Below are 13,406 nucleotides of genomic sequence, written 5' to 3'. Positions count from 1 at the left end.
AACTCATCTGATTTAATGAAGTATCTCATTTAACTGCCATGAATCATTATTATTATTATTTCCATTTTTTTTAATGAGATATAAAATGTATTCACCAAGGTGGGCAAAGAAACCATCTTACTTATTTGCTCACCCAAGCCTAGAGGTTGGCAAATGCTAGCAGGTGGGCAAGCCCGTTTTTGTACAGTCTATGAGAGCTAAGAATGGTTTTACATTTTTTATTTATTGGAAAAAAAAATTTTTAAAGGAATATAATGTCACCCAGGATAGTTCTATGACCTTGAAACTTCAGTGGTTCAAAATTTCACTGGTGTCATTCAAACCAGTAGGTTTTCTTGGAACATAGACATGCACCTTCGTGTGTGGCTCATCTGTGGCTGCTTTCTTGGTATGCTGCCAACCGGGACTGTCTGGCCCACAAAGCTGAAAATATTGACTATGTGGACGTTAACAGAGAAAGTGTGCTGACCTCTGCCCTAGATCAAGATGAAGACAATTTCCATCACCCTGGTAAGATCCCTTGTGTCTCCCTTATTTTGGTAATCCTTGCCTCAAAAACACCACAATCTTGACTTCCATCATCAACATTAGTTGGACAGTCCACCAAGGCCCAGACAGAGAGTCTCAGAGCCAGGAGTCAGCAGGGCAGGGATAGGAACTTAGGTGGGCTGGCTCCCAGGCTCAGTTTTTTGTTGTTGTTGTTTTTTAAGATAACAAGAGTATAAACTTCATTTTATCTTAGTGAGAAAAGAGAGTGAGAGAAGGAAAGAGAGTAGAGAGCAGGAAGATGGTGTGGCATCCCCCCAAAAGAAAGAAAGAAGGCCTACCTAGCTCACATTTTTATCCAGTATTAAAGAACTGGGCCCTAGGTCGGCCGGAGGTGTGCTGTGTGACCCCAAGGAGGGTCCTGGCAGTCTCTAAGCCTCAAGCATGACTCCTAACATGGCCAAAACCCAAGCTGGGCTTAGAAGCAGAAAGGATGGGGTAAGGGAGGGATGCTTACCAGGCTCAATGGGCTAGAAGGAGGGTTTAGTGGGCTCTTCTGGGGCAAGCTGTCTGATTCAACGCCAAGGTTTAGCTTCTCCACTGATACATCGCTGCAGCAGAGAAGAGAATGTGTCTGGGACCCAGCACCTTGGGAGGCAATTGGGGCAGCTGAGACTCTAGGGCGCTCCCTCCTTACCCTGCAGGACGGGCCTCAGACCCTGGAGAAGGCCCAGGACTGAAGGTGCCTGCGGCTGTAGCATTTGGAATGAGCCTCCGAAGCAGTCGCACCCATGTGGCAACATCGATGTTCATCTGCCTGGCACGCTGAAATGCCTTTCCTAGAGAGATGGAGCAGATGTCACCCCCTGGGACAGTCCTAAGACCCCTGAATTCCCTTGGTTGGGGGACAAGACCACTCCTCTCACCTTGCTGCTTCGAGAAGATTTTCTTCTGCCGACGGAGCCGAGGGATCCTTTCAATGACAGGGTTACGGAAGGTGACCTGAGGGGAAGAAGCACTTAGGAGCACAGGTGTGCACACCCGAGTGTGTTGGAGGTCCTGATCACTGTGACATTGAGTTCAACCCATAAAAGGATCAGCAAACCAACACACCTCAAGTGCCATTTTGCAAAGGCAAGAAGCAGGCAACTAGACCCTCCTATAAGGAAAGGGAGGGATTGACATGCAACTCAGCAAAGAGATCCTGCATCATCCAGTACACTGATGGCCCAAGGGAGGTCCCAGACCAGCAGCATCAGCATCACCTGGGAAATTGCTAGACAGAAATGCAGATTCTCAGGCTCCCTTGACCCAATGAGAAACACCAGGGTGTGAGGTCCAGCACTCTGTATTTCAGCAAGTCTCCCAGGTGATGCTGGTGCCCACTCACAAAGGGAAACCACAAGTTTTGTTTAATTCCTCCAACTCCAACACAACTTTTATTCCCTTCCTTTTTTTTTTGACACACAGTCTCACTATGTTGCCCTCAGTAGAGTGCCGTGGCATCACAGCTCATAGCAACCATAAAGTCTTGGGCATAAGTGATTCACTTGCCTCAGCCTCCCAAGTAGCTGGGACTACAGGTGCCTGCCACAAGTCCTGGCTAGTTTTTTTGTTGTTGTTGCAGTCGTCACTGTTGCTTAGCTGGCCTGGGCTGGGTTTGAACCCGCCAGCCTCAGTGCATGTGGCCGGTGTCATAACCACTGTGCTATGAGCACTGAGCCTTCCCTTTCTTTTTTTGTTAAAAGACAGGGTCTTACTCTGTGCTCCTGGCTAGAGTGCAGTGTTGTCATCACAGCTCACTGTAACCTCAAACTCCTGGGCTCAAGCAATCCTCCTGCCTCAGCCTCCTGCATAGCTGGGACTACAGGTACACAACACCATGCTCAGCTAATCATTTTTTAATTAATTTTTGTAGTTATGGGGAGTCTCACTATGGCCCAGGCTGGTCTCAAATGCCTGGCCTCAACCAATCCCCTCACATTGGCCTCCCATGTAGCTGGAACTATAGGCTCAAGCCTCCAACACAACATTTAGAAGTGAAGTCACAGAACTTCAGTGTCTTATATGGTCGCTACATGTGTTAGTTAAAATTTAAATCAAATTAAAACTTTGGTTCCCTAGTCATACTAGCTACACTTCCAACATAGAACGTTTCCCTCTACAATAGAACTCGACTACTGTAGGCTCATCAACAAGAGAACTATAGAAAGTTCTATCAACTGATGCTTCTGTAGAGGCGTTATGAACAACCCAGAATGCTGTAAGTAAACCCTGAAGGCAAGTAACAATGTTTCAGAATTTGCCTCGTGGGTCACCCGCCACCAGTCCCCACTTGGTTTTGAACAGTTTTCCTAATGGAAGAACAATAATTTCATTGCCCCACCATCAGGAGTCAATCCTCTCCTCTGCTCCCTTCTTTCAGTGGTCCTTGATTATCAGATCATGTGAGAATTACTGCTTGGGAAGATCAATAAAGGGAGATACAAATGGATAGATATACAGATGACAAATAATAGATAAACAGAGATGAGCGAGAGAGAGATGGATACACAGATGACAGAGAAAGAGGTAGATGAGGGGTAGATGATAAAAAAAGATATAGATACATACGGATAGACACATGATAGATAAATACAGTAAATAGATAGGGGGAGATAGATTAATCAATCAACAGATAATATGAGTGTATGTATGTAAAATAGGGCACACATATAGTTTAGGGGCAAATTAAAAGAATACACACACACACACAGAGAAACTGTCTGCTTTGTCACCCAGGCTAGAGTACCATGTTGTCATCATAGCTCACTGCAATCTCAAACTCTTAGGCTCAAGGGACTTTCCTGCCTCAGCCTCCTGAGTAGCTGAGACTGCAGGTACCCGCCACAATGCTCAGCTTGTATTTTCTATTTTGTAGAAACGAAGTCTGGGTCTTGCTCAGGCAGGTCTTGAACTCCTGAGCTCAAGCAGTCCTCCTACCTTGGCCTCCCTGAGTGCTACGATTATAGGTGTGAGCCACCATGTTCAGTCAGAATAATTTTTGAGAATAATTTGGCTAATAATAGGGCCAGGGACTTTTCTTCTCAGCCCTTTTCCTCCTATCAAATTCAAGTAACAAAAGTCCCTCTTTTGGCTTGGCGCCTGTGGCTGAAGCGGCTAAGGCGCCAGCCACATACACCCGAGCTGGCGGGTTCGAATCCAGTCTGGGCCCGCCAAACAACAATGACGGCTGCAACCAAAAAATAGCCAGGCATTGTGGCAGGTGCCTGTAGTCCCAGCTACTTAGGAGGCGGTGGCAGGAGAATCGCTTGAGCCCAGGAGTTGGAGGTTGCTGTGAGCTGTGATGCCACAGCACTCTACCCAGGGCAACAGCTTAAGGCTCTGTCTCGAAAAAAAAAAAAAGTTCCTCTTTCATTGGGTTGTTGTAAGAACTAATGAATTAATGTCAGCAAAGCACTTGGTACACAACCTGGCCGGTACTACAAGGGGTCAGCCAGAAATGTTACCCAGACCACAGATCTTCAAGCAGGGATCATTTGACAATGTCTGGAGACTTCTGGGTTATCAAAACTTGGGGGTAGGATACTCCTGGCCTTCTGTACCTGGAGGCCAGGGGTGTTTTTCAGTATCCTACAGCACATAGGACACCGCACCACAGAGAATGATCCAGCTCCAGTTGTTAACATTACCAAGACTCTAAGCCTAACACAACTGCAGGCGGAATTTCCTTCTACTCCACTGGGGCCCTAATCACTGTATGTCAACAGGTTTTCTCTTCTCTTGCTTGATGTAATTTTATGATTGAATGTTTTATTGCAAAAATGTTTTTTAATTTGGAAATTATCTCCATCCTTTTTTTAAAATTTAATATCTTATCTTAGGGCCTGGTGCTGTGGTTCCCACCTGTAAGCCCAGCACATTAGTGGGTCAGGGGTTCAACGAAATCAGGAGTTCAAGACCAGCCACAGCAAGAGCAAGACCCTGTTCCCACTAAAAATAGAATAATTAGCTGGGGGTGATAATGCCTGCCTGTCGTCCCAGTTACTCAGGCAACTGAGGCAGGAGAATCACTTGAGGAGTTTGAGGCTGGAGTGATGTTGCTGTACTCCAGCCTGGGTGACAGAGGGAGATTCTGCTTCACCAAAAAAAAAAAAAGAATTTTGCCTTAGAATAAAACCAACCTCATCTTAGACTGTGTCACTGATGTAATTAGATGTACTTTTCTATCAAGGTGCAGAGACCAATCTAAAACATATCTTCTTAGCCGGGCATTGTGGAGGGCGCCTGTAGTCCCAGCTACTTGGGAGGGTGAGGCAAGAGAATCGCTTAAGCCCAAGTGTTTCAGGTTGCCGTGAGCTGTGACGTCACAGCACTCTACTGAAGGCAACAAAGGAGACTCTGTCTCAAAAAATAAATAAATAAATAAATAAAAATAAAACATATCTTCCCCTTCTAGAAGAAATCAATTGAAAACATATCTTCTTCTTCTAGAAAGCTGAGAGCAGGGGAGTCGGGAAGCATTTTTTTAGGGTCAAGGGTTGGGCCATACCTCAGCCACCAAGCAGCCCTGGGGTTCCAGGTCTAGATGCACCTCATGCCTCTCGTTATCCAAGAAATCCTCCAACTTCAGGAATTTGAGGGCACACAGGCCCCGCTGGTCCCGCCAGAACACAGCCAACTCCAGCTCCCGAGCCTCGAGGGGAAGGAAGCAGGACATCACTTGGGGTGCCTGAGGACCAGAACCCCTTCTTTTCTAAGTCCTGTTGTCTCCCAACATGGCTCACTCTCTCCAGCTCCAGGGTGAAGCTCTGGTCCCAAGCGCTGGGGCTGCACGGCTTCCAGGATGTCTGGCCCACCACTGTGTTATCCAGCTTAAGCACGGTGCTGACCTCATCTGAAACGGGGGTTCGAGGGGCAGGGAGTTCATCAGAAAATGCTGGGGGCAGGTATCTGGCATCTTTTAAAGAAATCCTCCTCTCCATAACATTCTGCCATTGTAATACTTTGCCTTTGATGTCAAAGCCTTTAATCCAATTTTTTTCTCTATTTGATATGAGGTAGGGACCCTAATCATATTTATTCTACATGGAAGTCTCAGCAATACACTCCTAAGGATTTTAAAAAATGCATGTAGGAGTACATTAAGAGATGCATATATATAATGATTATATAATGGCCCAAACTAGAAACAGCTCACTGGCCATTAATAGGAGAGAACTCATATATAAACTCTAATATAGTCTTAGTATCCAAAGTATAAATTTGCTGATATTCAACTGTTTTTTATCTTTTTTTTTTTTTGCAGTTTTTGGCTGGGGCTGGGTTTGAACCCACCACCTCCAGTATATGGGGCCGGCGCCCTACTCCTTTGAGCCACAGGCACTGCCCAACTGTTTTTTTATCTTTAAAAAAGGCAATTTGATATGGCTGAGTCTAACATAATGGATTATTAAATAGGAATAAATATGAATGAATGGTAGTGTCACACAACGATATCGATGAGTCTTCCAAAACAACACTGAATAAAAGAAACCAGTACCACAGAATACATTCTGTGTAAGATCATCTATATAAAGCTCAGGGTGGTGCCTGTGGCTCAATAGAGTAGGGTGCCAGTCCCATAGCCCAGAGGCCAAAAACCAGCCCCAGCCAAAAACTGCAACAAAAATAAATACAAATATAAAGTTCAAATACCAAGCAAAATGATACTACATTGTGGGAGATGCATACATGGGTACCAAAAATTACAAAGAAAAGCAAGGACATGATAAAAGTCCAGAGAGTAGACAACTCCATGACAGAGATAGGGGCTGCAGTAGATGAAGGAGAAGGGACACCTGGCAATATCCTGTTTCTTTTTTTCCTTTTTTTTTTGAGACAGGATTTTGCTTTGTCACCCAGGTAGAGTGCAGTGGCCTCATCATAGCTCACTGCAACCTCCAAGTCCTGTGCTCAAGGATCTTCCTACCTCAGCCTCCCAAGCAGTTGGGACTAAAGTCACCTGTCTCAACCCCAGCTTATTTTTCTGTTATTAGCAGAGATAGGGTTTTGCTGTTGCTCAGGCATTTTCTCAAACAGCTCAAGCAAATCTCCTGCCTCAGCCTCCCAGAATGCCAGGATTACAGGCGTGAGCCACCTCACTCAGCCAATGTCCTATTTCTGAACCTGGATGGTGGTTAATTCTTTCTCTATACTCACTTTTTTTGTACGTATGTATTAAGTTTTTTCTAATTACAGTAAAATACACCTAACATATAATTTACCATGACTGTCATTTCTAAGTGTACAGTTCAGTGACGTTAAGTACATTCACACTACTGTGTAACCATCACCACCATCCACCTCCAGAACTCTTTTCATCTTACAAAACTGTTTAGTTTCATCTAAAACTGTCTCCATGAGGGCGGCGCCTATGGCTCAAAGGGGTAGGGTGCCGATCCCATATGCTGGAGGTGGCGAGTTCAAACCCAGCCCCAGCCAAAAAAAAAAAAAAACTGTCTCCATGAAACACTTAACTCCCCAAGCTCTTTCCCCAGTCCCTGGCACCCATTCTATTTTCTGTCTCTATGAATCTGACTACTTTAGGGACTTTATGTAAGTGGAATCACACAATATTTGTCTTTTTGTGACTAGTTTATATCACTTAGCATAGTATCCTCAAGATTCATCCATGCTGTACCATGTGACAGGATTTCCTTCCTTTTTAAACCTGAACAATATTCCATTGTGTGGATGTTACATTTTGTTTATCCATTCATTTGTTGGTGGAAGAATGAATAAACAAAATGGTAGACATACAAATATTTCTTTGAGACTCTGCTCTTATTCTTTCCTTTTTGAGACAGAGTCTCACTATATCACCCTTAGTAGAGTGCCGTGGCATCACAGCTCACAGCAACCTCAAACTCCTGGGCGTAAGCAATTCTTTTGCCTCACCCTCCCAAGTAGCTGGGACTATAGGCACCCGCCACAACACCCAGCTATTTTTTTGTTGCAGTTGTCATTGTTGTTCAGCTGGCCCGGGTCGGGTTTGAACCCGCTACCCTTGGTGCATGCAGCTGGCACCATACCCACTGTGCTATAGGCGCCAAGCCTCTGCTCTTACTGTTAAAATTATTTTCTATCTCTATTTTTTAAATCGACAAATAAAAATTACATATACATGTCATATGCAACATGTTGTTTTGAAATATGCCTACACTGTGGAATGGCTAAGACCCTGTTCTTAATTTTTTTGGGTATATGCCCAAAAGTGGAGTTGCTGGATTACATTTTTCAGGAATTACCATAATGCTTTCCACAGGGACTATACCATTTCACATTCTCACAAACAATGCACAAAGGTTCCAATTTTTCCACATCCTCACCAACATTTGTTATTTTATGTTTTATTTGTTGTTTTTTTAATAGCAGTTCTCCTAATGAGCATGACGTATTTGTTTGTTTGTTTTTTAATTTTTTTTTTTTTTTTAGAGACAGAGTCTCACTTTATCACCCTCAGTAGAGTGCTATGGCATCAACAGCTCACAGCAACCTCCAGCTTCAGGCTTAGGCAATTCTCTTGCCTCAGCCTCCCAAGTAACTGGGACTACAGGCACCGGCCACAATGCCCAGCTATTTTATGTTGCAGTTTGGCCGGGGCTGGGTTTGAACCCACCACCCTTGGTATATGGGGCCGGCGCCCTACTCGCTGAGCCACAGGTGCCGCCCAACGTATTTATTTTTTAAAGTGTTAAAAATATGAGGCAACCCAGGACCCCCCACCCCACCTCTCAGGGCCCACAATGCCCACTCACTGGTGTTCTCCACTTCTGCTTTGAGGCTGCTCCGGCCACTGAGGCTCCCACTTCGGCTGTAAAGGCCCCGGGCTGGGCGGCTCAAAAAGGGGGTGCGGCTGTCTGGGGTCCCAGGTCCACTGACTGAAGGTGAAGGGTTCCAGGGGATGGTCTCTGGAAGGTCCCTGCAACCCACCACACGAACTTCCAGGGTGCCTGCAGGAGAGGAAGGTTCAGCATGAGGCCACATACGAATGATAAAACACAACTATAGCCCAGAAGAGGAGAGTGAGGGGAGGGGAGGGGGGAAGCCAGGTGGAGGGAGGAAATTGGTGGGACCAATTGTGCATATTGCAAGGGTACATGTCAAATCTATTAAGAGTAGAGTATAAATGTCTTAACAATTAAGTGAAGTGAAGGCTATGTTAACCAGTTTGATGTAAGCATTCCAACTTGTATATAAAATCAGCGCACTATACCCCATAAATGCATTAATGTATGCAGTTATGATTTAATAAAAACAAAGAATGGGGAGATGGGGGGACCAGAGGGCACGGGGGAGGGAGCTGTAGGTAGAAACACATCCAGAAATGACTGCATTAATGTACACAGCTATGATTTAATTAAAAAAAAAAAAAATGAAAGAAAGAAACACATCCAGAAGCAGCCATAGTACAAGTGGGAGCCAAGGAGGGACAGCCAGGGTTGGGCAGGGGGGTCTGAGGCAGGGATGTCTTTGCTTTGATGTGAGAATATGAGACAAATGGTGGTTTGGGTGGGTGGGTGGGGTGGGGTGGCAGGGAGGGGCTCAGGATGCTGGGGTTTAGAGACAGAAGTTCAGGGCAGAGGTCAGAGGGCCAGACAAGGAAAAACAAAGTAGTACTAGGGAATTCAGGGTAGGATTTGGTAGGCTGAGATAGGCTGCGGGTCTGAGAGGGCGGAACCCCTCTATCTGGAGGGGTAGGAACTGGGGGCCCTAAGGAAGGTGGGGCAGGCTGGCTTGCCTGAGTGGGGTGTAGTCAGAGGATCTGGGCCCAGGTTGGGAGAGAGGTGGGGCTGAGGCACTATGGCTGGAGAACAGGGCCAGTTAAATGGGGACAAGAGCCTAGTTATGAGTGGGCTAAGTGGGCCAGAAGTCTGGTAAGCATCAGGGTGTCTAGCGGAGAGGAGAGGGCACAGTGGAATGGGGATCCAGGGTTACAGCAAGTGAAGACCTGGGTCAGGCGTCTCAGGGCTGCAGGGGAGGGGCAGGTCCAAGGCCCACCTGTAAGCGGTGCGGGCTTGCACAAGGTGCTGTAGTGCGTGGCGGGGAAAGGCCCCGCAAGACGGGCACTGAAGGCGGCAGACGAGGCTGCAGCAAGCTCTTCACGCAGCAGCCGCCCCTTGGGGTGGTCGGCAGGCAACTCCCCAAGCCTCCGCTCCAAGGCCTCCCTCAGTAGCCCCAGTTTCTGGTTGGACTCTGTTAATTTCTCCTGTGCCTGCAGTGACAAGGGTGCAGCTGAGGGCGGGATCCAGCCTGCTCCTCCCCACCCCCAGGCTATGTCCTGCCTTGGGCTCTTACTCCCCAGCAGCATAAACCTCAAACCAATTAGGACCCTTCCCCTGCTGTCCTGAAAACTAGACTCCGCCCCTTGCTGAGGCCCCCACCCTTCGTCAAGGACCAGCTGAGACCCCGCCCCCTCATTGACGCCTCTTCCCTCATGGTAGTTTAGGCCAGGTTCCCAGTTAAAGTATCACCCTACCAAGGCCAGGATCCTCACAGTGGCCCAGCCTGGCTGAGACAATGCCCTTGGTCAAAGCTCCACCCCGTCTGTCAAGGCCCCACCTCTATTTGAGGCTCCACCCTTCACAGGATACTGCCCCTCACTAAAGCTCCTCCCCCCAGCAAGGCCCCGCCCCTCACCTCGCATACTGCCTTGCGGTCAGGCGCCTTGGCCGCACTGAGCAGGCGCAGCACGTTCTTGGCGCCTTCAGCCACAGCGTGCTCCACTCGGAAGTGGTGACGCAGCTCCTCGATGCGCAGCTCCACAGCCCCTAGGTCCGGACCTCCTATGAGCATAGAATACAGGACACTGAAACTAGCCTACATTCTTGCCTTTCACCAACCTGGTTCCAGACATGGCTATCTGCAGAAACAGGCACCCGCCATAGACATGCCATCACCATGATGCATCATCATGCTTCCACCCCAAGGGGTGGACACAGTGACACTGTCACCCATCATCCAAGGACAGTGAACCTCTTATGCAGGGATAGTCAGAGTAATGCTATAAAGGCACATTGTCAACCCAGGCTTAATGACAGATACTTTGTCATGGTCCCTCTTCATCCACAGGGATTAGCACAGGGACAGACTAATGCACATTGTCACCCACAGGAACAGTCACATTATCTAGATTCAATGACTGTCACCCAGACACCATCACATTTTTCACCCAAGGACAGCGGCCCACAGGGACATAAATTATACTGTCATACACATGTTGACACACTTCATTCCCTACTGAACCATCACCATTGTGCAGTTACATTGTCCACCAGGCACAATGACACCATGGACATTGGGACAACCACAGAGATACAATCACACTGCCACACAGATGATGTCAGCCAAGGGATACTATTAGAGAAAGAATGTGTGTCCCCCAAATTCATTTGTTGAAGCCTTTAATCCCCAATGTAATGGCATTTGGAGATGAGGCTTTTGGGAGGTGATTAGGGTTAAATGAGGTCATTGGGGGGAGGTCACATGATGGGATCAGAAGAAGAAGACGCTGAGTGCTGTGGCTCGTGCCTGTAATACCATCACTTTGGGAAATCAGTTCAAGACCAACCTGGGCAACATATTGAGTCCAATCTCTACAAAAAAATTTTGTTTTAAGGGTGGCGCCTGTGGCTCAACGGAGTAGGTTGCTGGCCCCATATGTTGGTGGCGGGTTCAAACCCAGCCACGGCCAAAAACTGCAAAAAAATAAATAAATAATTTTTTTTTTAATTACCCAGGTGTGGTAGTAATCGCCTGTAGTCCCAGCTACTCAGGAGGCTGAGGCAGGAGGAACATTTGAGAACAGGAATCTAGGGTCACAGTGAGCTATGATTGTGCCACTACACTCCAACAACAGTGCAAGACCCTGTCTCAAAAGAAAAGAAGAGGAAGAGACACCAGAGCTCTCTCCCTACCATGTGAGGACATAGCAAGAAGGCTACTGTCTACAAGTCAGGAGGAGAACCCTCACCAAGAACTGATTGCACTGGTACCTTGATCTAGGACTGCCAGCCTCCAGAACTGTTAGAAAATAAATTGTCTGTGGTCTAAGCCATTCACTCTATGGGACTTTGTTACAGAACTCTGAGCAGACTAAGACACTGTTGCACAGACATTGCTACACTATCAGCCACAGGGATGCAATGACATTATCACTTTGTCACCAGTATAGGCACACTGTCACCTGCAGGCAGAGAAACACACACACACAGAGTCACAAAGATGTAGTTACACTGCCACACAGGGACATTGTCACATGGGTCAGTCTTTGTTGTCAGACAGACACAGCCCTGCTACCTCGTGCACAGGATACCACTGCAGGAACAGAGGGACATGGTCAGTCACAAGACATGAATGGCATTATCCCAAGCACAGGGTCAAGAAAAGGGAATAACCATACTGAGGCAAAAGTCCAAGGGTTCTAACTCCAGCCCAGGGAGTCATAGGAATAAAATCACTCTACCACACTGTAAGGCACAGGGGCAGGTGTAGAAATGTCATCACACTGTCACACAGGCAGGGCAGCATCACTGACACAGGCACAGAGACCCAAAGTCATAAGGAAAAAGACTGGTGTCCCACACAGTGTGAAGTCATAGGGCTACAACCACAGACCAATATAGGACACAGCCACCCAATGGCACAAGGAGAGGCACAAAGACACATTGTCACACAGGTGTAGGAAATCATAGCCATAAATCATAGCTATGGCTGTAGGTTCCTGGGACAGTCTCACTATTTTGTATAATGACCCCTATTTAGACCCTGGAACTTAGTCACAGAGAGTCACATTGTATCCACATGTGTGTAGCATTCACCTCAATACCAATAATGCAGACACAAAGTTACAGGGACAACCTGGATATTCACCACCATGTCACAGTCACACTCTCACCCATAGGTGAGTGTGACCTGCTGTCACTCTATAGGGATACTTTAAGGGATAAAGACACCCACTCACTCATGGTTGCAACAATACGCAGAGGTGACAGGATGTGATCATGATCATTCTATCACATATAGTCACCAAGTAGCCCAATTGGGCATCCGTGGTACGGACACACATCACACAGACTGCTTTACTGATACACACCCCAAGACACAAACATTATCCTCCAAGTTACAAGCCTCACCAACAGCTCACCCTCAACTACTTCTCACAGTGGCATACAAACTGTCATCATTAGGGCATGCATAGGGCAGCACCTGTGGCTCAGTGAGTAGGGTTCCAGCCCCATATACCAAGGGTGGGGGTTCAAACCTGGCCCTGGCCAACCTGCAATAAAAGAAAAGCTGGGTGTTGTGGTGGGTGCCTGTAGTCCCAGCTACTCGGGAAGCTGAGACAAGAGAATCACCTAAGCCCAAGAGCTGGAGATTGCTGTGAGCATGACGCCACGGCACTCTACCAAAGGGCACAAAGTGAGACTCTGTCTCTAAAAAAAAAAAAAAAAAAATTAGGGCATGCATACAACTCCTGGTCCCCACTGTCAAAGTCACATTAATTTTTTTTTTTTTGAGACAGAGTCTCACTATATCACCTTCAGTAGAATGCTGTGGCATCACAGCTCACAGCAACCTCAAGCTCTCAGGCTTAAGTGATTCTCTTGCCTCAGCCTCCCAAATAGCTGGTAATACAAGTGCCCACCACAATGCCCTGCTATTTTTTTGTTACAGTTGTTTAGCTGGCCAGGGTCAGGTTTGAACCCGCCACCCTTGGTGTATGTGGCTGGCACCATAAGCACTGTGCTACGGGCAGCGAGCCAAAGTCACATTAATATTGACACACAGGGGTAGTATGGACACAGACAGTACTGCACACAATGCTCCATGACCATGTCACAAATTCACATTGACAATCCCAACATGTTCAGTTTCTG

The 13,406-nt window shown here is 47.0% G+C and overlaps 1 protein-coding gene across 2 annotated transcripts in view; it reads right to left on the bottom strand.

Annotated features, from left to right (window-relative positions):
- PKN1 (protein kinase N1) overlaps positions 1 to 13,406 on the bottom strand; it is a 30,444-nt gene that overhangs the window by 4,899 nt on the left and 12,139 nt on the right. For both annotated transcript variants that reach the window (XM_053584748.1, XM_053584749.1), the window contains exons 5-12: positions 10,168 to 10,313; positions 9,529 to 9,742; positions 8,286 to 8,480; positions 5,274 to 5,383; positions 5,039 to 5,182; positions 1,413 to 1,488; positions 1,184 to 1,325; positions 1,004 to 1,097 (exon numbers count right to left, since the gene is read on the bottom strand). In XM_053584748.1, coding sequence (XP_053440723.1) covers positions 1,004 to 1,097; positions 1,184 to 1,325; positions 1,413 to 1,488; positions 5,039 to 5,182; positions 5,274 to 5,383; positions 8,286 to 8,480; positions 9,529 to 9,742; positions 10,168 to 10,313 — 1,121 coding nt within the window. The remainder of the gene's footprint in view (positions 1 to 1,003; positions 1,098 to 1,183; positions 1,326 to 1,412; positions 1,489 to 5,038; positions 5,183 to 5,273; positions 5,384 to 8,285; positions 8,481 to 9,528; positions 9,743 to 10,167; positions 10,314 to 13,406) is intronic.

The sequence above is a fragment of the Nycticebus coucang genome, chromosome 3, assembly GCF_027406575.1.
Source record: "Nycticebus coucang isolate mNycCou1 chromosome 3, mNycCou1.pri, whole genome shotgun sequence".
Lineage (NCBI taxonomy): Eukaryota > Metazoa > Chordata > Mammalia > Primates > Lorisidae > Nycticebus > Nycticebus coucang.
This window is presented reverse-complemented; position numbering and strand designations above follow the sequence as displayed.